General features: G+C 51.0%; 1 protein-coding gene across 1 annotated transcript in view; it reads right to left on the bottom strand.

Annotated features, from left to right (window-relative positions):
• Window positions 1-26,700, bottom strand: part of LOC122388079 (ribosomal protein S6 kinase 2 beta-like) — a 137,606-nt gene that overhangs the window by 70,994 nt on the left and 39,912 nt on the right. Inside the window, exons 9-12 of the mRNA XM_043378861.1 lie at window positions 19,830-19,995; window positions 18,236-18,397; window positions 16,700-16,869; window positions 14,982-15,101 (exon numbers count right to left, since the gene is read on the bottom strand). Coding sequence (XP_043234796.1) covers window positions 14,982-15,101; window positions 16,700-16,869; window positions 18,236-18,397; window positions 19,830-19,995 — 618 coding nt within the window. The remainder of the gene's footprint in view (window positions 1-14,981; window positions 15,102-16,699; window positions 16,870-18,235; window positions 18,398-19,829; window positions 19,996-26,700) is intronic.

Raw genomic sequence — 26,700 nt, 5'->3', positions numbered from 1 at the left:
GGCGGCGGCGAGGCTCGGTACACTCGGTCCGTGCTCCAAGTTGGGATGCCTCCGGCCGGCGGCGGTGAGGCTCCGTAGGATGCGGTAGCTCCGACCGGCTCAGTCGGCTGCGCTGCAGTACTGCCGGTGCGGCCCGTGTCCGCCTGCGGCGATAACACGGCGTTGTCAGGGGCTGCCTCGCCGTCCATGGTCTGCGCTGGCCAGCCTCCCGCCGGCGGCGGGCAGGCTCCGTGGACGTCAGCAGCGTCACTCAGCTCGGCTGGCTGAAGCGCAGTGTGCCCGGCTTCGCCCGTGTCCGCCGGCGGCGGCAACACGGCGGTGCCGGCGGCTACCGTTACTGGCGCCACCACCGGTGAGTCGCGTACTCTCGTCACTGCAGATGTCGCCACTGGACGATCGGCCGTGGTGCTGGCCCTCTGGCGGCACACCACCTCAAAATGTCCTGGTTCGCCACACGCACGACAGATGGCGCCAACGGCGCGACACGTGTCTCCGCCGGCGTGCTGGCGACGGCCACAGGTAGGGCAACGCTCAAGAAACTGATGATCTGTGGCGGTAGCGGAAAGGGCGACACTCGGCCGCCTGCGCCTCTTGTAGGCCGGCAGGCGCGCCGCGGAATGTCCCTCGTTGCCGCGGAGGTCTGGGCACGTGACACGGGCACCATCGCTCGCCCGACAAACGTTCACGGCGTATTTGAGCGTCAGCTCAAAGTCCTCCAGCCTGCGGCTCACCGCTCCTAAATCACTGTCGTGAACACTGCACTCGGCACGGTCGTTGCACGTCGATGCCGACTTCGGTTGCGCGGTCGGGGTCGCCGACACCGGCAGGCAGACAGTCCGGCGGGCGGCGGCTGCTGGTCCAACGGATCCATCAGCGCCTCGCTCAGCCCCCGACTCTGACACTCCGGTCGTCGCGTCCGTCCCCGCGGAGGGCTCCCTGGTTAGCAGCCGCTCCAAGCGCTCCAGGCGCTTGTCGGCGTCGGCGGCTCTCTTCACTTGCCTCTCCAGCAGTGCCGTCAGTTCTTGAATGATAGTCATCGCGGTATGCTCAATCACGTAGTAATTTACAAAACCGACCGCGCCATGTTTAGTTGTCGTTTATCGGTTCGAAGTGAAAGAGCTTATGAATATCAACACGATTTATTTTAGACCGGTGCGAATGGGCCGAGAGAGAGATCCAAAAGTAAAAAAGTATGGCGAGCGCCAGCCCACGTCCCATGCGCCAGTCACGTCGCTTGGCGCGCACGGTCAGCTGGCGCCGACAGGGGCGCTCACAGGCACCTGGCCCAGTGGGGTCGCAGAGGCGGTCCAAATAGGGGGCCTCGGGGCGGCCTATACACAAACACAACACTGAGGAGTCTGCCCGGGCTCCCCGTGGGGGGAGAGCCTACCGACCACCTGCTGCATCAGCTCTCCATGCCTCGTCAGCTCGCGGCAGCCGGAGGGCAGCCGCTGGAGCTGATGATCTGCCTTCAAGATCTCCAGCAGCGAGACCTTCACGACCAGGGACTGCAAGGCCATCACCCAAGTGTGCTCTCTGCAGCGAGACACACCACACAGCTGAGTGTCGAGCTCTTGACAGCTTAACTGTTCCTGAGCGTGTTGATAAAGTAAAAGATACTGGTCTCTGCTTTGCATGTTTAAAGGTAGGTCATCATGCCAGACACTGTTCAGCACGCTGTGTGTCCTGTAAACGCAGACATCATGTTGTTTTGTGTCCCCTTCAGGGAGAGACATGTGTGCCACAGTCTGCAGCAAGCAGTAGCAACCCCCTGAGTGACACAGCTGGTGTTGGAGCATCCCGTCCACCTGTGACTGTGTCTTTGCCCTGTGGTGATGAGGAGCTGACCAGTACTAGGCAGTGCACAGTCTTGCCCACTGCTAAAGTGCTAGTGTATGGTTCCAAGGGTGTTGTTGAGGCTACTGCTCTGTTTGATTCAGGTTCCGATCGCACCTATGTCACAGAGTCACTGGTGAAACGTGTTGGTGCTGAGTGAACTCCCCCCTTTTTTTTAAGAGAGGGCATTTATTAGTCTAATTGCAGCACACGTATATACACTATTCTCCAGTGGGCTCCCAGCCTGTGAGTTTTGCTGCCTTTGGTGGTGGCAAAGCCTCCAGTGGTGACAGGAATGTGTACAGAATGTCTGTGAAGGGTGCCACTGTCCCCAGCTGTGAAGTGAAGAGCTTTGCTGCTGTGTCTGTGCCAGTTATTTGTGCCCCACTGTCCCGTCCCAGTGTGCCACTGTCATGCCTTGCTGACTTTCATGAGCTGACATTGGCAGAGGACAGTTTCACTGATCGGACCCTCTGTGTTGACATCCTCATCGGACTTGACTGTTACTGGACTATGATGAGGTCGGGAATGGTGATCAGTTCATCTGGTCTCACCGCACAGGACTCGTGTTTCGGCTGGGTGGTCTCTGGAGCAGCTGCTGATGCGCACTGCAGTGCCAGTCTGATGACCTGCAGACTTCTGTGTCTGGGTGACCTGAGTCCGAGGGAGCTGCGTAACTTCTGGGAGCTGGAAGGTATTGGTGTTTCCTCCAAAGAAGGTGAGACGCTGCATGATGATGCTGTTCTGCAGCAGTTTGAGTCCTCAGTCAGATTTGTTAAGGGAAGGTATGAGGTGGCACTTCCCAAGAAGGAGGATTCTTATCTTCCTGAGCTTCAGACCAACTTACCAGCCGCTGAGAGCCGTCTCAGGAGTTTGTCTCGTAGACTGGACATGGATGATGAGCTTCATTCTCAGTATCATGATGTTCTGTGTGAAATGGAGAATAGTGGCGTCATTGAGGAGGTTCCGGAGAGTGAGGTTGATGGCCCCTCCGGCAGGACGTATTACATGCCTCATCGACCTGTTCTGCGTCCTGAGAGTTCTAGTACCAAAGTTCGACCGGTCTTTGATGCCTCTGCCGCTGGTGCTAACGGCATCTCCTTGAATGACTGTCTGGAGACTGGGCCCTCACTGATTCCCAACCTGACTGATGTACTTCTTAGGTTCAGGCGGCACCAGTTTGCAGTGACTGGTGACATCAGTAAGGCATTCTTGCAGATATCAGTGAGACCCGAAGATCGTGACTGCCTGCGCTTCCTGTGGGATGATGGTGGTCAGGTGCGACACATGAGGTTCTGTCGCGTCCCCTTTGGCGTGTCGTCTTCACCCTTTCTCCTGAACGCGACCGTGAAACATCACTTACGCCTCTGTCCACAGTCTGACTCGACGGTTGTATCTGAGCTGCAGAACAACCTCTATGTGGACGACTGGCTAACAGGAGCCGACACAGAGGCAGCGGCCAAGCAGCTGTTCCTGGAAGGGAAGGAGATCTTGTCTCAGGCCGGCATGACACTCAGTAAGTGCCACTCTAACAGTGAGGTCGTTCTTGATGGCGCTGACGCCTCTCAGTATTCTGAGGAGGACAGGTTGAAGATCCTAGGTGTCCGCTGGGACCCGACCAGTGATGTTCTGCGATATGATGGAGTACACATTCCACCTGATGTGGTTCCTACCAAACGAGTACTTCTTAGCTTTTTAGCTAGAATGTTTGATCCGCTGGGATTTCTCGTTCCATTTCTGATGGTCCTCAAGGTCCTGTTCCAGCAGTTGTGGCTGCTTGGTCTTGAGTGGGACGAGCCACTCGGTGATGAGCTGTCCGAGACCTTTCGCAGATGCCACCCATCTGAGCTACCCAGCGTCAGGATTCCCAGGTGTTTCATGTTGAAAGGTGTGTGCTGGTCTAACGTGCAGGGTCTCGAGATTCATGTGTTTGCGGATGCCAGCACGAAGGGTTACGGATGTGTGTCCTATGTGCGCTACTGCCTCCCCAGTGGAGGATTTGGCGTGACGTTCGTGATGGCGCGCGCTCGGGTGGCGCCTGTGAGGACAGTGACCCTTCCCAGGCTGGAGCTGCTGGCCTGTTTGTTGGCGGCTCGCCTGGCACGTCACGTGTCTACCGCACTGGAGCTGCCCAGCTCTGTGCCGGTTTTCTGCTGGACCGACTCCGCTGTGGCGCTGGCGTGGGTGAGGAGCTCACCAGCCAAGTGGAAGCAGTTTGTCCGGAATCGAGTGGGAGAGATTCAGGAGCTCACCGACCCGTCCCAGTGTGCCACTGTCATGCCTTGCTGACGCCACTATTCTCCACTATTCTGTGCCCCGGCCCCGCCCAGTGCTGTGGTGGCGGCGCCGTGTTGGGACTGTTCAAGAGGAATACAGAGACTTCAGCTCTTACAATTTTATTCTGAACACTATATACTAGACCGTAACAAGGAAATCGTCAGGAGAATTTGCAGAGTGATGATACAGACGACTAACTATAACCTCAGTTAGGGTGTAGCTTCATCCTCTATATCACTATACGAATGACCCATGGTCAATAAACAGTCCCAGTGCAGAACAAAAAGCACCGACCGCCTGTCCTCAGGTCAAGCTCACCACTCACATCAATGAAAATGTTTTTGTTCACATCAGTATTTTCACATCTCTTATATATTTTGGTATGAGTAGAAAGATAGAGTGCAGGCCTTTGGGGAGCCAAACCCTCACATTCAGTGCTGGACTCGACTACAGCAAGGTTTCTCAGACGAGCCACTTTGCGCCTACCGCCATTTCGATGGCGACCCCACCCACACTACCTAGTGCTGCCATATCGCACAGGGAAGGGGAGTCCCCGCATGAACCCGTCCCTGTGGAAAGATAGACGGCAGCAATGCGTCGGTGTTCGAACGGCCGTCATTCTCGTCATAAGCGGGGCTCAACAACTGCCGAAGGGTGCGTCGCATCAGGTAAAAGCCGCAGAAGTACCAGCCCCGCGGAATAGCCTACTGACATTTAGCGTTTAGTGAGCTCTTGTCCTTCATCCAATATGCACAGTTTTCCGAAACAATCACTTATCCTTAAAGAAAAAAAAAATACAGCAGCACAGACTGTGATTTGTCAACAAACATTGATATTTAAGTATTTAGCCATTACCGACCTCAATAAATGCAAAATTACAATAAAACGAAGAAAAAAAGAAGGACACAGGGAGTGGAAAGGAGGAGAGACTGGGAAGATTAGAGGTGATCGAACAATTCTGCTTTCAAAAAGAATGCCTCTTAACAGATGACATATGTACTCGTATAAGCCAAGAATTAAGCAGAGTAATTTGCAGAATCCGAAAGTTGCACATTGCACATGAAACTATAACAGAAAATGTTTCCACATGGTGGGAAATAACACTCAAAACCACACGGACCTCATTTTCAATCAAAAGCGTCATCCACAAGACCTAGCGAAAAGCCAACTGAGACGATCAAATTCGATTTTGCTACTTACATCAGACATACTGACGCATTCTAATTTACTGATAATATATTGTTTGCTATATAGGTATCGTTATTTCTCATTAATATCGTTTGTTATTGAAATGCTATGTATCGGAAATGCGTTTGAGCCAAATGGCTAAAGACTGGGTGAATGTGAAAATGTGAAAATGCGCATGTAAAAATAGCTGCATGAATAACGAACTTTGATACCATCGGCATAGGCATACGCAGCACGAGCTCAGATGTTGCTTCAAACAACAGGTATGGGGTCTATAACCCCATGGCAACATATTACAAATCACAAAATCAATACCTACAGCTTAATTCCTGAGTTGCAAAAGAATAATAGCGGTAAGCCGGCATTCCTATGCCTAACTCACAGCATAAACAAGAGCGGTCCTCTCTCCCCTCTCACACAGACTTCCATGCCCCAGTCCCTGCGCGATGGCTACCGGCAGCGGCTCAGTACCGCACGTCTGGTACAGAGCCGTCATCTCGCGCAGGCCACGGAGCCCCCCCCCCCCCCTCCCCGCCCCATATCCGCGTTCCGTCTGCACCCGTGGGCGGATGGAACGGCGGAGACCACCGGACCGGCAGAAGGCGGCACCGGGCCGGCTGATTGGCAGCTCCGGTACGACCATCATTACCGCCCGCTCCAGAGGCGCGTATGAATATTCTCGGCACCTGTCTAGGAAGCAGAAGGTGCCACCTCATCAGTAGCACGCGCCGGCCGGAAGACGTGAGGCGCGAAACGGGCGCCGGAGAACACCGGCCGCCTCCCGGACCTGGCCGAGAATGGATGGCCGCGCCGGAGACGGATGGATGAGTATCGCTGACGCCGATCGACTGAAGGCGATGCTGATGGTGATTGATGACGTCATGACCGCATATATCGCAATAAATGGCGGCCGTGGGAGCAACCCTTGCGCCTAATGGTGCCTCGGCATGGGCGTCGATGACCATTAAATTGACAACGACCGGTTGCAATAGTGTGAGGTTCGGCTCACTCAGTCACCTTAGTGACTGAGAAGTGAGATGATTGTTACCAAGGCAGCCGAGCTGAGCTACAGACGGGAAGCGGTCTGCCCGTCAAAGCTGCTGGGAATTCTCGCTGTCGTGAACGGGAACGTGGGACGGTGATGTTCAAAGCGGCCCGTTCGCGATCATTCGTCTGGCTCCGGGCTGTGCCGGGCCGGCCTCTGGGCCGTGACGTCACTGGCCCGATTTGGCGGCCCGCCGAGTGGCGCTCCGCCCGCCGACATTTCCGGCCCGCCCGGCGGGGGCGGGGGCGGGGGCGGCCGACAAGTTACTGCTGATACAGCCCCCCGTAGAAACAGCTCTGCTCCCGACGCTGGTCAGAGTGAAAAATCGCCAACACTGCCCACCGGAAGTTTGGCCATTCTGCATTGGAATTTATGGGACCGATCGTGCCATGCGGCGTAAAACATGCAACTGCTCAGAAAACGAAAAATCGCATGCCTCAACACTTCGATTTTGTAGGCATAAATATTTTGACTTGCGATGGCATTACTGTTTTAAGTGAATTCTCAAATGTAGCTGAAAGTCGAGCACCGGCCGGCCAGCTCACCAAGACGCAGAACCGCAGCGTCCGTTGGGAGCAGTGGGACACACGCATCAATTCCACCCACCAGGACGACCCCATAAATTTGCCTATCAATTACGGTAAAAGGTTAGGACGCTGTCTAAAGAAGGGGAACTACCGAACACTACACGCGTTAATTAAATGAACTGCATGCATGACCTGCATTGTAAACGCAACCTTACCGACAGTATATCATTTGATGGCAGATCCAGCGATGCATCACGTTAAGCCTTCCCATGTGAATAATAATTACCAGTAAAACGCCTCTTAGGCGAAGAACGAGCGAGCACAGTAGCGTGCCAAGAACGCCCTCCGAGGTCCAACTCAGTTGTGAGGGCCATGCATCTAGTTAAAACTGCTGGTTGTTGGTCTCATAGCATATCTACATACTCTAAGCGCATTCGATACACCTATATACACGATACACGTTCTTGAGATGTAAGAGTAGTAAAGGTACAGGTCTCGCGCGTTTTAACGGTAGGTTTTGCACCTAGAAAATGTAGTGTACTTCAGGCTATATCTTCGTCGTCTTAAGCTTTTAAGTGTTGAAGTTGCGATCGACTTGTTGGTTCACAAGCCGGCCATGATCGTGTAAAATGGCTTGATCGTAGATCGATTACTTTCTGGGATATAACCGGAAATATAAAAGTGCAAAACCTACCGCTTAACCCTATTAGTGGCAGACTCCTGGCTACCCCTATTAGTGGCAGGGGGGGGGGGGCTGTTTACGACCCCCCTTGATATCTCGAGATCTAACGGGCCGATTTTCAAAATTCAAACGGCATTCGATTTCGCTCAACGTGATCTACATTTCTAAAAAATAAAAAATAAAAAATGTCAATAGGGGGGTAGAGGGGGGTAAAAACGGGCAAATTGCAGATACATTTTAGACTGTTTATCACGGCCAGGTTTCTGAACCAATCTTAACGCAACTTTTGCCGATCGATAGAGAATGAACCAGGAATTCACATGGATCCTAATAATATGCATTTTCAAAAATCATAGGCGGATACAGATCATTGAGATTGGGGGTACACAAAAAGTATAGTAAATAAGGTTTTTGTTGGTACTGTTTCTACAAAGGGTGGCAATGGTCTTGTTATGTTACAATTTTCTTATGAGAGAACGACTACAATTGTATTGGTCATGCATAGGCGGTGTCAGGACACCTATGTTGGGAGGTAAAACATAACCCCCCTTTTTTGGACGCCTGGATCCGCCTATTATAGCAAAAACGTGTCAAAAGAGGATGCACAATAACTGTATATGTTATCACATGATACCTTTCATTCACTGTTCGTAAAACTGGTGCAGCGTCGTGATCTTCGCCCAAATGACTCGCTTCACGAATAGGACCCCCCAATTCCAAGTGCTCTGGAGCCGCCCCTGGTAAAGTTATGAACTTGAAATTTTCAGGGAATGTGCCCAATTTAGTTTTAGGAAAAGTCAGAAAATTTCAGCATCGTAGCTTCAGCGGTTTCGGAGATATTCCCGAAAAACCTGAGGGGTGGATAAAAACAACCCCCCCCCCCTGCCACTAATAGGGTTAATATCGCGAGAACCGTACAAGTGCAACTGAAGTTCCACCTGACGTGCTGGTCACAATTTTAGTCGGTCCCAAACGTATATCAAAGTCGAGTGCTGCCGGCCCCGGCGCTCTTGAGATGGGGGAATAGCCCCTGCACAGGCGCACGTGCAGTAGCACCCTTACTGTGACACCTGGAAGTGGTGGCTGCCCACGGATCAAATTTTCACGCAATCGGTGCGGCAATTACCGAACTTTTGCCAGCGATTTTTACAACCTTGACTTTGCATGCGCACTGGCAGTGACGATCACCTAGACGCATATACGGGTAATATCGGAGCAGAAGGATGGGGCAACCCAACAGAGGAGAGCGTCTGGCCTGTTCCAGCGCCTCCAGTAGAAATTCTTGACTGGAGGCTCTACCAGAGGTTTCACTGGAGGCGCTGGAACGCAATCTGGAGATTTCTGGAGATTGGCATCACAGATACCAAAAGAATGACGATTGTTCTCTCTTGAAACGCAAAATTTGTTTTCAATTTTATTAAGAAAGATTCACAAAATTATAGCAATGTACCTTTCTTTACATTCAAGTTGTAAAATAATCAGTTAAAAGTCCTTTGTTTACATTCGTGATTGTCACATGTGCGCCATAATTGTAGACCAGAGCCTCCAGAGAAATTTGGACCTCCCAACTCTCTGGAGGCTACTGGAGGTTTCTGGAGCTTTGGCGAGAGCTTTCTGGAGCTTTCTGGAGGCGCTGGAACGCTCTCTGGAGGATTCTAGAGCTTTCTGGAGGTTTCTGGAGGCGCTGGAACAGGCCCTCTTGTTTTCAGACGTTTTCCAACTAGCTAGCCTAACGCTAGCGCGTGCGAACTTTTGAACGATTCGTCGTCGACTTGCTATCAAACTTTGTCTCTGCTGTATGGTGTGGATTGATGTGTACGCGTCTGACGCGACTTTTCATCTCAACAATCAAGATGTGAATAAGATTATATATTCCTACATGCCGGGGTATGTCTTCAGCACAGCACGAGCCGGGCAGTAAAACTATGACCAAGAAACTGTCGGTGTCAAAATGCCATGTTATTTGATATGCCGGGCAGGAAACAAAAGTTTACTGCCCGGGTTTACTGCCCAGGGCAATGACCTCTAAACTACAGTTTATCGCATTAGCCCAGAGATATAATTGACATGGAATTATAATTGACATCATTATTGCATAATATTTGCCGCGTAAAATTAGAAAACTAACATTTTTTGGTAAAAAAAAATATCTGCTCTGCTTATCAAGGGTTTTGAAATATTTTGTATTGGTTACAAAGCCGAAATTATGCTAAGATATGCGCCCATTAATCGTAATCCGTTATCGCTTGTTGTCTTATCTTCGTTTGATATGTCGACTGATACCTTGGGCCTAAGTTATTGCGTTATCATTTGACAGTTGTAGTGCTTTCCTCGAAACAAACATGTAAAATATGGAAAAAAATATAATGTATTTCACGAAAGTCTAGCCATGGGCATCAACAAAGTACGATTACATAAATAAAGAAAATATTATTGCAAGAGCACTGGAAAATTCACGTTTAATCACTAGGAATATTATACCTTCTTCTTGTCTTTATGTCGTGGCAAATTATTCATGTATTATGTTCCTTGGATATCCAGTTGTGCCATTCTGAGTTGATATTTTCAGACGCGATTCTTTTTGAAGCAAGGTGTTTTGATGCATTTTCTTCTATAAATTTCCTTTATAGATTTATCCACAGCAGTAGCGCAATCACTGTTAGGAAATTATGGACAAAACAATGGTATAAAAGTATCACCAAAGCCTGTCGAAACTACTTAGCAGGTATGCGGCATGTAGGAAAAATCTTATTGACCTCAGCCGTACGAAATTATTTGGAAACTCGGTTGCATGTAGGAAAAATCTTACTGACCTCAGCCGTACGAAATTATTTGGAAACTCGGTTTGCAAAATTTGACTCCGGCCCTCGTGCTTCGCACTCGGGCCTACGTCAATTTTGCAAACCTCGTTTCCAAATAATTTCGTCGGCCCGGTCAGTAATATATAATACTGAACGAGGCCGGTGTAAATAAATTTTCAAGACCGAGGTCCTTACTGGATTTTTGAACGAGGCCGAAGGCCGAGTTCAAAAATCAGTAAGGACTGAGGTCTTGAAAATTTATCACCGGCCGAGTTTGGTATGTATTTTACTGTATGCCAACGATGAATTTATTTTCTGGACCGAAGCTCTTAGCCGACTTAGGAACGAGACCATCCCAAAATGTTGGCTTAAGTGCATTCTGGTAATGCATTTTTGACCGTGGTCAATTTGCTTACACCAGTTATTACCACACCCCTCTGGCTAATGTATTTGAATAGGCCAGGCATACAGTAATATATATTACTGACCGGGCCGACGAAATTATTTGGAAACGAGGTTTGCAAAATTGACGTAGGCCCGAGTGCGAAGCACGAGGGCCGGAGTCAAATTTTGCAAACCGAGTTTCCAAATAATTTCGTACGGCTGAGGTCAAGGCTGAGGTCAGTAAGATTTTTCCTACATGCCGCATAGGTACATGCTAAGTAGTTTCGACAGGTTTTGGTGACACTTTTATACAATTGTTTTGTCCATAATTTCCGAACAGTGATTGCGCTACTGTTGTAGATAAAGCTTTAAAGGAAATTTATAGAAGAAAATGCATCAAAATACCTCACTTCAAAAAGAATCGCGTCTGAAAATATCAACTCAGAATGGCACAACAATTGGATATCCAAGGAACATCATGCATGAATAATTTGCCACGACGACATAAGAACAAGAAGAAGGAAGAAGGTATAATATTCCTAGTGATTAAACGTGAATTTTCCAGTGCTCTTGCAAGAATCTTTTCTTTATTTATGTAATCGTACTTTGTTGATGACCTATGGCTAAACTTTCGTGAAATACATTATATTTTCCATATTTTACATGTTTGTTTCGAGGAAAGGACTACAACTGTCAAATAATAACGCAATAACTTAGGCCCAAGGTATCAGTCGACATATCAAACGAAGATAAGAAACAAGCGATAACGGATTTCGATAAATAGGAGCATATCTTGCCATAATTTCGGCTTTGTAACCAATACTAAGTATTTCAAAACCCTTGATAAGCAGAGCAGATATTTTTTTTTACCAAAAAATGTTAGTTTTCTAATTTTACGCGGCAAATATCATGCAATAATGATGTCAATTATACATTCCCTATCAATTATACCTCTGGGCTAATGCGATAAACTGTAGTTTAGAGGTCATTGCCCTGGGCAGTAAACTCGGGCAGTAAACTTTTGTTTCCTGCCCGGCCTATCAAATAACATGGCATTTTGACACCGACAGTTTCTTGGTCATAGTTTTACTGCCCGGCTCGTGCTGTGCTTAAGACATACCCCGGCATGTAGGAAAAGAGGAGTCATTTTCCGTCAGCAGCAAAAAGAAAAACCATCGTTTATTAGCACATCCTGTATCCCTGGCCATTCTTCAGCAAAGGCTCCAGGTTTATCTATTTTGTGGCGGATTTAACGCAAATGCCGTGCGTGACGCACTCGAAGATGCGTCACTGATATTAGCTGGCCACTGTATCGAGCCCAATTCCCCGCCGAGTGACAGCAGAGTGCCACTTCTCTGAACCCCGAACGACCCTAGTCGTCGGCATGGGAACGCTCCAGCAATTAGACGACTCTGGGCCGGGCAAAGCTGACGCAACTGGCTATTTTGAGACCACGTGACGCTAAAACAAACCGTGTCTGGGCCACTTCCATGTTAGTTTTATGCCCGTGGGATTTGACATTTTCGATTCCAAATGGACGCACGATCGTGGACGGCCCACGCCACTGACGCAATGTTGCTAATGGCACTCCTTCGACGCAACACTCGAGGTCTTCGATACTTGATATGGACATGGGCAGTGTATGTAATTAGAAGAAGAAAATAGGACACCAATCAATTTTAAGTCCTGTTACGGTATAATTCATCACGTAAGACGAAATCGATCCCAGCATCTATGTTCCTGACATGCAACCAAAGATGCTCATCGAATGGCTCAAGTCGATCTATAATACTGCCAGAGCAGGCTGGAAAGTTCCAGCACAGCCTCCAGTGGCTGTCCTGACTCCCGGCTGGCGCGCCGAGCAGGATCCCATCCCGTGACGCCAGCGCTGACCGGACCCTCTCTGGCCAGAGTCAGACCCGTGCGGCGCTCTGACGAGTCCCGGGCCACCAGACGACCTTTGGCGTGTGCCAGGAGCGGGACCAGCAGTGTGGGAGGCGGTGGGCGGCGGGCCCGGACCTGCCTGGGACGAACGGCCCCGCCAGTCGCAGGCAGGCCACTTGGACCGCACATCAAAAACCACCGATGATTGAAAAAACAGCCGATACTATCGAGGGCTGCTCGGGAATGACGAGTAGACGTTACACTGATGTAAACCCGGCTACAGGTTCCCAGAGACCTGTCTCAGTCGCGCTGTAAAAACGCCTGAGGAGACTGTTAAGTAGGTACTAGCATATGACATTTCGAGTTCGAGAACAAAGGCTCAGAAAGCGGTCTAATTTGTCGGCGTACCCGATCGCGTCCGTTGGCAACAGACGGCTGTTGGGTCCTGAAGTGAGCTATTTCAGTCGGTTATTTCAGGTGGAAGCGAGTAGTTGTCACCGGCGAGTGACGACTGTCAATCAAAGAGGGTTGTAATCAAACGGAGCAGCCCGGCTGACACGAGCCCCGTCACTCGTAACCGGCCACCATAAATAGACGCTAATAACACCACTCACTATGATCTATTTCAAATAGTTCCGCCAGATAATGAGCGGCCTAATCAATCCACGGAAATAAAATTGCAATGCAAGCAAGATTGCCTCGTTTATATCGACGAGCGTAATCCGCGTTAGGAACTTTGCGCCGAAAAGTCTCAGAATAGCGAGTCGTCGCCGCAGCCGCCGCGCCGCCCGCCGACGGACAAAAATAAGCCCAGGAATTGGCCAGCCAATCAGAGCCGTATAGATTATCCATCGCGAGGTGGCAGCGGCGTGGGCCTATTTCGGGCGGCGCCGCGGTAGTACGCGGGCGGGACACTGACGGCGCGGAGTCTGTCGGGGCCGGGTCACGTCTCCAGCGAGGGGGCGGCCAGAGACGCGGTACAGGTCACCTCAGGGGTGGAGAAACCGCGCAGGCGGCTAGCCCGGTACCACTGTCGTCCGGGCAGCACCCATTACTCAATAAAACGATACCCATAAAAACAGAGGATGTCATTACCACCGACCAGAGACTCCGGGAGCAGGCCACACTGAGTTGAGTCGAGAGCAGGGCTAGTCAATCGGACGGCTACCCGCCCGGACCAGCATACAGAGGCTGGCGTCATACCACCAGCAGCACGCAGCCGTGCGCCTGGTCGGCCCGGCGCGGCCTGCGAGCCTCTAACTTATTCAGGCGGAACTGCGCAACGGCCACGAATAGACGGGAGATCGATACGAATTAAAAATCGGAGACTTAACCCACGAGCCGCTGGGGGGGGGGGGGGGGCATAAAGTTGCCCCCCCTTTACGTTTTGTGGAATATCTCCGAAACCTGATGAGCTACGAACGTGAAACTTGGCATAGCTTCAAATGAATACCTAGGCAATGTTTGAAGAAAGTTTGGTGGTTGTAGCATCTAAGATGACGTCACAGTGACGTCATAAAGTTTTGTCGTTTTCCGATATGGACCGTTTCTGATGACGCTGAGCATGAAACTCAACTGTAAATGAACTAGACAGCACCTGCTGTCATCCTAAAACATCTAAGTACACTTCCATCTAGTTGCTAACCAATAATTAGCCCTTTATATTCGGTCCCATATACCTGATGTATCGTGAGGAAACTGAGAGTCGCAAATCTATAATTTGACTTATGACGTCACTGTGACGTCATTTCAAATGGGATCGACACCAAATTTGGACACAACCTCGGCTAGGTATTCAGGAAGATGTGTGCAAAGTTTCGCTTCTCTATCTCTTCGCGTTGCGACGATATCGCCGCGGAAGTAAAGGGGGGGGGGGGCAACTATATGCCCCCCCCAGCGGCCGGCGGGTGGCGCGGAGGCCCAGCGGCCGCCGGGTTAATGAAATAGACACAGCAGCAACAAGCTGGTTCGCCGTTTGCTATCAGGTCATTGTGGTCAGTACAAGGTGGCACCGATAAACCGTACCGGGTATTCTGGTTGTACCTAACGTACGGCGAACACCTTGGATACCGATACAACCAAACCTGCAGCGAAAACAGCCAGCATCTTACTCAATAACTGAGCCAGGATTAAAGTGGATCCTCCGCACGCACTGATCATTCTTAAATATACCTAAATGTTATGTTTTCTTGCTATATCATTTTCTGGTTAACATATTTGTCGTGCTGCCCTTTTGAAAATTCCCTGTTTACTTTACCGCTTGACAAACACTGCAAATTTGTGTACAAGTATGTGTACGCTGTAGGTTTGTGTAGTTTAACTGTGCGGGCGGAGATGAGTAAAAGCCGGGCACCCACCTTGACGGCGTATTCTGTGCGCGACGCGCGGTGTAGGCAGCGCCGGCACACGGAGAAGCTGCCCCGTCCGATCACCTCCAGCAGCTCGTACTCGTCACTGATGTTGTTCGGCTTGATTTTCTGCGGGTTCACGGGAGACAGACACACGGACGCAGCGTCAGATCCACGGATCGGACTCATCCGACTCTTTCAAATGTGATTGAACAATGAACATTGAAACGTAAAACATACTAAAAAAAAGGTAGCAAATACAATTATACTACAAAAACACAATGCCACTACCATATGAGCTGGCAGGGAGCAGCAGCCGCCAGGTGCGGCACGGATTTCTCTCCCACCCTTGACCGGTTCTATTTTTGTTCGCCGAGGTCGGTCGCCGGGCTGCGTAGCGCGTCCACCTGCCACGAGGGAGCTTTTTCGACGGTGTGTGTTTTTCGCGGCCGGCACCGGAACGACTCAGTCTGTAGTGTGTGTGCGTGTAGCGGGTCGTAATGCCCCGCTCTCGTCCAGAGATGAGGGCGACGCGTCCGAGATACAGAGGAGGGAGAGATTGAGAGGGAGAGGAGGGAACCGAGATACAGAGGAGGCAGGTGGAGGGAGGGATATAAATTGAGAGGGAGAGGGGGGAAGAACAGAGAGTCACTCGCAGAGAAGATGGGAAAAAGAGTGAAAAGGAGGAAAAGGAAAGGTGTGTGAGTGAGCGAATTGGGAGCGGAAAGGAGGAAGAGAGTCGGACAGAGAAAGACAGAGCGAAAAAGAGATAGAGAGCTGGAGATAGGGGAAATTGGAGAGTGAGAGAGAGAGAGAGAGAGAGAGAGAGAGAGAGAGAGAGAGAGAGAGAGAGAGAGAGAGAGAGAGAGAGAGAGAGAGAGAGAGAGAGAGAGAGAGACAGAGACAGAGACAGAGACAGAGACAGAGACAGAGACAGAGACAGAGACAGAGACAGAGACAGAGACAGAGACAGAGACAGAGACAGAGACAGAGACAGAGACAGAGACAGAGACAGAGACAGAGACAGAGACAGAGACAGAGACAGAGACAGAGACAGAGACAGAGACAGAGACAGAGACAGAGACAGAGACAGAGACAGAGACAGAGACAGAGACAGAGACAGAGACAGAGACAGAGACAGAGACAGAGACAGAGACAGAGACAGAGACAGAGACAGAGACAGAGACAGAGACAGAGACAGAGACAGAGACAGAGACAGAGACAGAGACAGAGACAGAGACAGAGACAGAGACAGAGACAGAGACAGAGACAGAGACAGAGACAGAGACAGAGACAGAGACAGAGACAGAGACAGAGACAGAGACAGAGAGAGAGAGAGAGAGAGAGAGAGAGAGAGAGAGAGAGAGAGAGAGAGAGAGAGAGAGAGAGAGAGAGAGAGAGAGAGAGAGAGAGAGAGAGAGAGAGAGAGAGAGAGAGAGAGAGAGAGAGAGAGAGAGAGAGAGAGAGTGCGAAGCTGCAGCATAAGGAGTGCGAAACAAATTGGGATAGAGTAAACAGGCAACAATTCAGCGAGAAGAGTGGGAAAGAGGGAGAGAGAAAGATGTGTCGAGAGCAGCATTTCTCTCTTCAAGTGGATAAAACGCAGGGACAGTGTTCACTGTTCAGCCAAGCGAAAAAGAAATAAGACGTTCTCGGACGAGCTGACACAAAAACAAAAGAAACAAAGGAGCGTGCGCCGCGCGTCGTCCGCCGCCCACACCACCCACCTTGTTGATGGGGTTGGTGGGTGCCGGCTGGCCCGAGAGGGGAGGCACGCGTGGAGCGCCGTTATTGTTGTTCGTGGCCATACCCAGCTCTTCGTTAATGTTGGGCGCCACGAAACTGAAGCCTCTGAACAGTTCGTGCGCGTTGGCGCTGGCCGGGACACCGGGCGAGTCTGTGGGGAGTCGGCAGGGTCAGTGTCGAACGGAGGAGACTAGCCTGTACTCCAGGCCAGTCTGTGGGGAGTCGGCAGGGTCAGTGTCGAACGGAGGACACTAGCCTGTACTCCAGGCCAGTCTGTGGGGAGTCGGCAGGGTCAGTCCTGAAAGGACACTCAACTGTACACCAGACGAGACCGCGGGGCTGGGGAAGGATCAGTGGATAACCGGCTCGGTGACAAAATCACCAGATCATAAAATCAAAATCACCCGATTAAGGTGCGCACACCTTTTGCTCTGATAACAAGGGCAGCCCCATCAACTTGAATACTGAACAGCGTCGAAACTTCCACGCCAATTAGCTAAGGTCTAGTTGACCGAGCACAACTTGGCAGACAGTCTTATCAACATCAAGCTCGTCGTACATTGTGCGTGGGTTGCCGACCGGGAAACTTTCCACCAAACATCTGGTTTGTTGTTTGTTTATTGGGGCTTTAGGGCGCGTCGACTGCAAAGGTCATTTTGCGCCCATAACGTCGCGCTAGTAAAACAAGTGTTTCAAAAGAAGAAACTTTCTAGATATCAAGACTAGAAAGTAAAAGACTTTATAAAAAAGACAGATACCTAGTCAAGTTATGCTTACCTATGGTTTCAGACAGCCCCTGTCTCCGGCCTGCAGTGCTGACTGCTCGATAATTACTTACTCAATACTCAGCACACATGCATAACATGCAGCATGAGGTATCCACCTTCCAACAGCGTTTAGCATTCATAGCTCACGTTGTCGAATTCCTCTGTACCTAGCGTACAGGCCTCGCTTCACATGTGATAGTTGCTCAATTTTGAGGTACTATTTTGACAAACCCGAAAATAGCCCGAAGGATATGTTATCGGGGTCTGTCGTCATTGATCTCAGTGCCGGAGATTCCTGCAGTGATCAGCGGCGAATCTGTGGTCAATCGGCAGAGGCGGGCCTCTCCCTGGTACGTGCCGCTCACGAGTTAAGTCGACACCGTCAAACCGCCGTTCAAAAAAACAAACAAACAAGCAAGCAAGCAAGCAAGCAAACAAACAAACAAACAAACAAACAAACAAACAAACAAACAAACAAACAAACAAACACAACAACAACAGCGACGACAAAACGGTTCTTCAACTGGGCAGATAAAGCCAACGATGGATTCAATATTTGGTGAAAGGCATTGCGTGTCTCTACGTTACGCTTTTCGAGCAACTGTTCAGATAGTCACCGAGCTCTTCTAGATTCTGTCGAAATGAGAACACCTAAAAGGCAGTAAAACCCCTCCCCGCAACACTCCCTGTACCTTGCACCGCGCTGTACCCTACCCCGTACCTCCGCTGTACCACCCTCACAGCTCGTACCTCGTGGCGTGCGTGATGTGTACTCGGAGTCGAAGTAGAACGTGTCCTCCTGGCGGGTGACGGCGGGTTTAAACGGCGGCTGCATCTCCTTTCGGTACAGGGCTCCCCAGTCGATCGAGGCGAAAAACTCGTGCCTCTGAATCTCTCGAACACCCTCCGGACCTGGCGGTGAGAGTGGGGAGTGTGCACAATCGTTCAGGATCTGTTTTTCTGTAACTTTATCTAATGCTTGAAGAAGACTGAGGAGCAGCTGGAGCAAGGTGAGGGGGGAACAGTGGATGAAACGGGACATGACGGGACGGAAGGCGTAACAGGGAAAAGATCAAAATATGGAATGGGAGAAGGGACAGGATGGGACGAGAAGAGTCCAGAACTGGACGAAACCTCAGAAGGGCATAGGACACTGGTGTCGGGGACACTGCGCTAACTCTGAACTACGGAGTGGGGGATGACGACAGAGCCCGACCCGGACATCCCTCTCGCTCCGCTCGTTGGGCATAAGTCGCCCGGATCACTGGTCAGCTCAGCCGGCACGCAGCTCGGCCGGCCGGTCGCGACCCTCAGTGACCTTCATCGCGGCCGATTCCGACGGCACGGCCGACGCCGGGCCGCGGCGTCACCGGGCACATCCTGCGCAACACGGCGCTCCCCGCCGCCCCCCGCCGCCGCCCGCCGGCCGGGACGGGGGCCTTCCGCTGCTGGTAACAGGTTCTCTGGCTGGCGGCGGCACGACCCGGCCCCGGACGTGACCGCCACACAAACGACCTCCGCCCGCCCGCCGCCGGTCGCTGCCGCCGCGCCGGGACGCCCACACACGACCGGAGGTCGGCGGATGGCGACCGGCGGCCAGATATGGCGACCTGAGGCCGGCGGATGGCGACCAGGAGCCAGATATGGCGACCAGAGGCGGCGGATGGCGAGTGGCAAGCGGCGGTGGCAAAAATATATAGCGGGCGGGTGGTAATTGTGTGATGACATAACACATGCAGAGATAATGAGAAAACGCCATGACGAGTGTGCGACATTGATGCAACAGCTGTTCAGATATCAGTTTCGTGCGCTGTGCGCAATCCGTAAATATGAGACGTCAGGTAGCTATCTGTGATTGCAAAAACCTTCAGCTTCTACTTTGTGCCATGAGTAGTAGGTCGAAAGTCTATCACAACCAGGCGACTAATCGGCATCGAAATTGAAATCGTCCTAAGGACAGGGAACTGGGGACATCCCTGATTGTCTATGTAAGTCAAGCATGATGCATATAAATCGTTCATGTACAGGTCTCGCGGGTTTTAGCGGTAGCTTTTGCACCTAGAAAATTTAGTGTACTTCAGGCTATATCTTCGTCGTCTTAAGCTTTTAAGTGTTGAAGATACGATCGACTTGTTGGGTAACAAGCCGGGCATGATCGTGTAAAATGGCTTCATCGTAGATCGATTAGTTTCTGAGCTATAACCGGAAATGTAAAAGTGCAAAACCTACCGCTTAATCTCGCGAGAGCCGTACCCCTATTTCATTCCCTTCCGAGCCGGCAGGTTCCGATCAGTACCGGTGCTAGAGCCGACAAATCTGGCCACGCTGGTGGCGAGACTCTCACCTGAGCCCAGCCGGTTGGCCGGGTTTCGTTTGAAGAGGACACGCAGCAGGCTCTGCGCCTCGGGCGACAGGAACTGCGGCATGCCCAGCTTGGCCTTCATGATCTGTGTCATCGTCTCGTGCCGATTGCTGCCTTGGAACGGCAGGCTGCCCGTGAGCATCTCATACTGAAACAGGCAGGGACAGGTGGCGGTTAGTAGCGTGCCAAGAGGAACAGATACATACGGGGGGGGGGGGGTGGTAGACCACAAGGCCACAGACCACAGAGAGACGGTCAGATTTCTTGCCAGGTGCGCCGGGGATAATGGATAGCGTGTTTCGTGCTAACGTCGCGCATTCTTGTTGGAGAAGAAATGGGTAGAAATAATACAAATGGCCGGTGCTGATATTGTTGGGGCAAGACATAAGTAGCCATGCATGCATAAGTAGCGTTTATTGGCACGCAATGAAACACTTCTCAGATTGTTACCTTGGACCATCAGCAGATACGAAGACCAATGTGAATACTCGGGCAATGCAGCAGTAATAAGCGTTCCCGGCTCATCTCCGGGTGATGAATAATTACCACACCCGGTGATTGGCCCATACCCCTCGAGACCAGGCCGCTGACCTTTTCAGGCAATATACACATAATTTTACCGCAGTGTGCATTTCGGTTTAGTGCCTCCCGGCTGAATGGTTATACGAGGCTCATCAACAACTGGCCGGCCGTTAACCTATACAGACACCACCCACGCGGTGCCGCGGCCGGCCGCTGACGCTTCCGGCAGGCCCCGGCACGTGCTGACAGGCGAGGAGGTGAGGAGGGGCGGCAGGGCCCGGCCCGTGGCGACAGGCGAGGAGGTGAGGAGGGGCGGCAGGAGGAGGAGGTATGTAGTGTTGAAGGGGCGGAGGCGCCCGGCTCGTGCCGACAGGCGAGGAGGTGTGGAGGGGGCGGCTGCAGCCTACCCCAGGTAACTGCAGTCAGTGACGGACGATCAGGCGGCCGCTGCTGCCAGAGAGGGTCAGCAGCACTGCAGCCAGCGATAGTCAGCAGCGCATCGCGCGAGAATCACATCCGATTATGATCCACCAGTAAGTAATCTCGTGCCGTGGCTGTAATCTCATCCCAAGTCGTGCAGTGCCTTCGTTCGCTGTTCAGCCGGGTGCCTTTCTTACCGGATCTTAGGGAGTTAAATTCGACAAGCGGGTAACGTAATGCCGTTAACTGGAGTTGCGTCCAAATGTCGCTGAGGTTTGAACCGGGATCAAGTAGTGAATGTTCGCTTATTGAAAAGTTTTTTCGCCCAACTGTATGGACATTGTACAAATTTACACACGTGTGCTACAAAGTTCACATAAGTTTGAAGGTTTATTGACCATGCTATGATTACCTACCTTTCCTTTCAATAAATCTATATGTAAACATGAAAAGGTCGATTTGTATCTCATAATCTCGCAAACAACTTATCAGTCACGTAAAAAGTTAACACGCACAACCATCTTGACGTGTAGTAGCTTCATTTATCTTTCAATGTTAGCCTCTCACTTTATCACATGCGTTACTGTCAAATTTTATGACGTCGGCTTCACACATGTCATCCGTGATTCTGAAATCGAAATGCATTCAAATCATAACATGCATCTTCATTATGTTTTCACGGCATATGAGAGCTGTCTGTCCGCTCTGGCGGGCTCCATCACCAGGTAAAGTCACAGACCGGCTGGCCGGCGGCTGGTGTCGACCCACTGCCGGCGGACCCGGCCCCCTGCAGTCCGACCGTTACCAGCTCGGGGACGCCGCCGCCGGGCCGGCGTGGGTGGCCATTTCATCAGCGAGTCCGCCTCGGTCTGTGCGATGACCCGGCCTGCCAGATGGACGGGATGCCCTCTCTCCCCGGGGAGGAGGGGGCGGTCCGGGCTGACCCGGCCGCTCCGGCACAGCGCTCCATGGCGCAGCGGCAATACCTACCGCCGCCGCAGCTGTGCTCCGCGGCGGGCCCCGACTCCCAGTCCTGCAGTTACACACGGACATTGCCCTCGCCGAGTGGCGTGGGGAAAACTGGTAGATCAGTCTCATCAGCAAACGCCGCCCACGCTTGTCGGAAAGTTCACGCTGATTAGTTTAGCAGTGAGTGGCTTGTATGTCAAGACTATTTTTTACTTCATCATCCCAGAATTGATGGGCGTTACATTGTCCAATACCAGTTCAGCCTGAAAATGGCATTTACGGACTTGAAGATCCTGTAAATGTCATGGTCCATACGTCAAGCATGTAGAAATGCTAGGCATCGTTTCAGCCATGCCTTGCGCCGGTGACCTATGGCCTGTTTGTCTGAAGACCCCATCATCTGTCGACTCGACTGTCGGCCGAGCCTAACTGGCCGGCGCGCGTCGCGCTGTGCCGAACTGCGCCGCTTCTTGCACCGATCGGTGCTCTGATCCAGCCGCTGCTAACAAGGCGCGCCGGCGACGATCGCGGCGCGGTGCTTCGTTAGAGACCCGACGCGTGACGGCCGCGGCCGCTGTTTTTGACGCGCTGCGCCGCCGGATCGCCTATTTATAGATTGCAGAGGTGACGAGCGCTTCTTGCGGGGGGACGGCGCCGCGTAACTCAACGACTCCGCCCGCCAGCCGACGTGCTACGGAGGGAATTTCGCTAATTTGGCCGGGAAAGAATTAAACTATCTGGGCGCTCTTCGCCGATTGATATGGGTCTAAGTATCTTTCCAACACCTAATGTTTCAACTGCCCCCAGGGCGAATAATGGTGGCAGTAAGGTCTAGGATAATGTGTGTGAAGTGTGAACCGATAACACATGTCAGACATGGCGATATAGCCTACATTCCGTTTTGACTTGTAAATAAATAGTGTAAAGGCAAAAAGTAAAAAAAAAATCAAAATAGGCCTAATGTCATTTCATATCAGCATATTCTAACGCTGCCTCTTTATCAAATATTGTATCGAAAATCCTTTCTGGCCCCGCCACATACACGTATGTAGTTTAACCGACTTATAATTTCGTTCAAAGTACGCCACCACCTTAGCGACGCTGCGAGGTCGGCGAAGATTTCGTAACAATCCCACCAACAGAATAACAAACAATCGAGTGTATTACTTAGCATAAACCGTGAACAATCAACAACGAAAACAACCTAAATACGAAGTACAACACTTTTAAAATAGATGAAACAACACTGCATGCAGTCCGTTCGTGTTGTTCTAAAAGCCGCCACGACGTTTCGCGAGCGAGCCAATCTATCCAGCGATGAGACACGTCATCAGAGTCCGCTTTGACCCGGACAGTGCGGCAGTCCGACCAAGTAGGTACTGTGGGAGGATGTCAGCGCGTTCAATTTCTTACCAAATTTGCTCGTCCGACAGTCATCCCAACAGGTGTGCCGGGGCGCAGTCATCTGTTCAAGTCAGCGAGCAATTATGATCTATCGCGGGCCGAGGCGGTCGGACGGACAGATGCAGTCGCTAATGCTCCTTCATCATGAGGGCAATCAGAGAGGAGAGCGGCTCCTCAGAGCTCCGTCAGACCGGCGAGGCGCACGCCGCCTTTCCAAACCGGCCCCGGGCCTCGTATTTTTATTAACCCGGCAGTTGCTGGGGTATTTCGCCACCCACCGTTTGCTGGCGGGGGGCGTTAAACGCCCCCAGCCGATAACTCGAGAACCAATAGGCGCAGCGAAACGCACGAGGCGGCAAACGAAAGAACGCGACGAGACCCTTCAGATGAGTACTTTAAAGTTGAATTTTGAGGTCACAGGTCGGGTCAAGGTCAGGTCAAACACCTGAAATCGGGCTTTCAGTAGCATGGACTTCAGGACTTCGCAATGGGCGCCTCTCGTCATAAACTCTGTCAAAACGGTGCACAATCCTTCATATAAGGCCTACAAGAGTGTTAGCTCCATGTAGGGGTCAGTCAAGGATAGGTCAGGGTCAAGGTCAGGTCAACCGGGTAGGCACATAGGTATCCCCGAAAATCAAAACTGATATTCGCAGCCTGTGACACATGTTTTATGGGTAATTTTGGGCTTAGAACACGATGGTGACATTCATTTTATCATAGGTGTACGTGTTTGGTTCAAAAAGTTCAATTTAAGAAATGCATATATCCTGGTCGTGAAGTAGTCACGAGAAATTGCCAAGATTCAGTTCAAGATTTTGGAAAATGCGGAACGAATATAAAAAATCGAAGATAGTCATTTGATTCTTCATGGTATTGGCAGTCTAATGACGTTTACGGCATGTCTGTATGTCTATTCTGTGATTTTATATGATTTTTTGAACATATACCGTTTTTGGTCGAAAACTCAGAAATCATGACGTCACTAAAACCTCGATATCTCAAAAATTCTCCGACCGATTTTTTTGAAACTTTGTCACAATAAACTTCAATCAATTCTCTAGAGGTACCTAAAATTTGGCGCGCCTGCGGCGCGCCGTTTTTATGCTATGACCCGGCGAAAAAAGTGGGGGCGTTTAACGCCCCCCCCCCAGCAACTCGCGGGTTAAACGACGCCCAGGATTCGACTGAGCCTAGCTGGTTCCAAGTGTCACCTTGGTTAACTTTTAATCACTAGCACAGCTACCAGCGTATGGTGCAGCAGAGGACGGGATAACGAGACGAGGACAATGAATGTGAAGCAATGCGGGACAATGGGGGCACCACTGGTCACGCCACTATCTCGTACCCACCGAAACCACCGGGCTCGGGACGGCCGTGAGGGGTGCTTTCACAGAGCCTGCCACGTCACGACGGTAGGTCAGGTGACGCAATCATTACAAAGCCCCTTCAGGCCGGGTGATCTCGATCAAGCCAACAAGAGACCGCCAAAGTCCCAGACATCGAAAGCTCTGGAACAACAGCTGAATCCTAGAGAAAGGTAAGCTCATAGGCCGCCCAGAGCTCCGAGATGGGCAAAACGGAATACCATCCACCGCTCTGAGAGCCACTGAATCAGAGAGCATCAAGAGCTTCTGAAGCCATCTGTAGAACTAGACCACCTAGACCACTGATGGGACGAAGCTATGTGTCGACCACCCCAAGATCTCCAGAACTGGGCTGACTCGGAGCGAGTGCGTATTGGAAGACGTGATCGTGGTCCACAACAGTTGAAAAGACCATAAGAAATTGTCAAGTGAGGCCATCGCTCGCTATGGTCATCTAGGCGTTACGGGTGCCCCTTGGGCGTCCCAGGGGGATGGCGGGGCCGTGACACGCCAGCCAGCAGTCACGGTGGTGCATGGTAGTGAGAATCACGCACCACCATGGGCAGCTCACAATACCCAACAGAAACGGTGATCATCATAGCTGAATTAAACCAAACTGAACACTTCGCCGACTCCGTTAGTTAAAGGCGAACTAGGAAGGCCAAGATTGAGTAAGATTTGGACTATGAATGTGAAGCAAATGCCGACAGGCCAACCCATGGTGGTCCTTCAAAAACATTATAACCACTAGCCCCGATGAGGCTACACACCAGTGCCCTCTAGGAGACACCTGTAGTCGGTATACCCACACAAACGACCGGCGCCAGAGCCGACGGTAGGCCATTCGGCGTCAGCGCGGAGCGTTACACCCATCATCCCCCGCGCCGGCCGTTGGGTCAGTCGCACACCGGCGTGATTTACGCCCACCCGAAGCGCTTCCGTGACCCCATTCATTCCGTAGCGCCGATCGCAAAGGTGGCCGCCGGTCAGCCGCAACAAGTGACCTGTTTGATAGGCTCCCGGTCCGTCCGGCCCCTGCCCGGCTCTGGCGGCCGCTCGGTGCTGGTCAATACTGGCGTTGCGAGCGGCGATCGCGCCCTCCCCCCACCGGCCGGCCCGTCTCCCTCACGCCCCAGTGTCAAAACCGCTATCGACCGGCCAACTATGTGCGTGCTGTGTCACCGGGCCGCATTGATTTAACCATAGATAACTGCAATAACTACAGAATTACGCGAGCTAATGCGTTCCAGATGGAAGCTAGAGCGCAATACGGTTTTATTGTCGTCGGAAGGGTAGGTGCTTAGCCGACTTTCGCAAAAGGTCAAGCGATCGAGCAACTTTTACAAAAACGTCTACACTTAACCAAATGGCTTGTGCATTGGGAAAGCTTCGATCCCTAGAATGCAGAATGTGAGGCGCATTACTGGCTCACATGCAGGTTGTAGATATCGGTACCTTCGGGCACGAAAAAAAAAACTCAAACTTTGGACGTCCTACACAATACCATATCATTAACCAATTGGGCGTAAAATAATCATTGCAGATGGGATCACCCCACAGTCCAACCGGGCAAACACGGAAAATCCCATTATCAAACAAAGCTGATCATATTTGCCAGGATCGTGACAATATTGATGCAATTGCAATGGAAATCGTGAAAAGTAAACATTGATTATCTACTTTAGATCAAGCTTACACACAATGTAATTAACTGAAAAATCCAGGAAAATCCACCACGCCACAGCATGGATTTCAAAATCAAATTCCGCTCCAGGAAAATTGGAGCAAGTGGATGCGTTGGAAAATTGGGTCACAGCCCGAAAAAAAAACATACTACATCTGTTACCGACGACAGAGCCGTGGCCATGACGTGAGCTTGAGCATAACGTAAGAAATGCGAAAAGAAAGGTATTTCGATATACCGAAATATATTTCAAGTTATGAAGATATCTTATGCTAGATCTCCCGCGACCATTTTTGTAGGAACAGGTCAGTCAGAAAGCATCAGGGCATAGATCTTAATGTTTGTTTTATGTTTATTCGCATTGGTCAGAGGAGAGAGAAATTTTTTTAGAGAGCAGAATGGACAGAATGAAGAGCGAGCCAGCAGCGTTTTCGACAGCTCATTAAAAAATATTTTATAGTAACTGCTTGGCCAGTAAACAAACTTA

This window comes from Amphibalanus amphitrite, unplaced genomic scaffold (genome assembly GCF_019059575.1).
Source record: "Amphibalanus amphitrite isolate SeventyFive unplaced genomic scaffold, NRLGWU_Aamphi_draft 000307F_arrow, whole genome shotgun sequence".
Taxonomy (NCBI): domain Eukaryota; kingdom Metazoa; phylum Arthropoda; class Thecostraca; order Balanomorpha; family Balanidae; genus Amphibalanus; species Amphibalanus amphitrite.
This window is presented reverse-complemented; position numbering and strand designations above follow the sequence as displayed.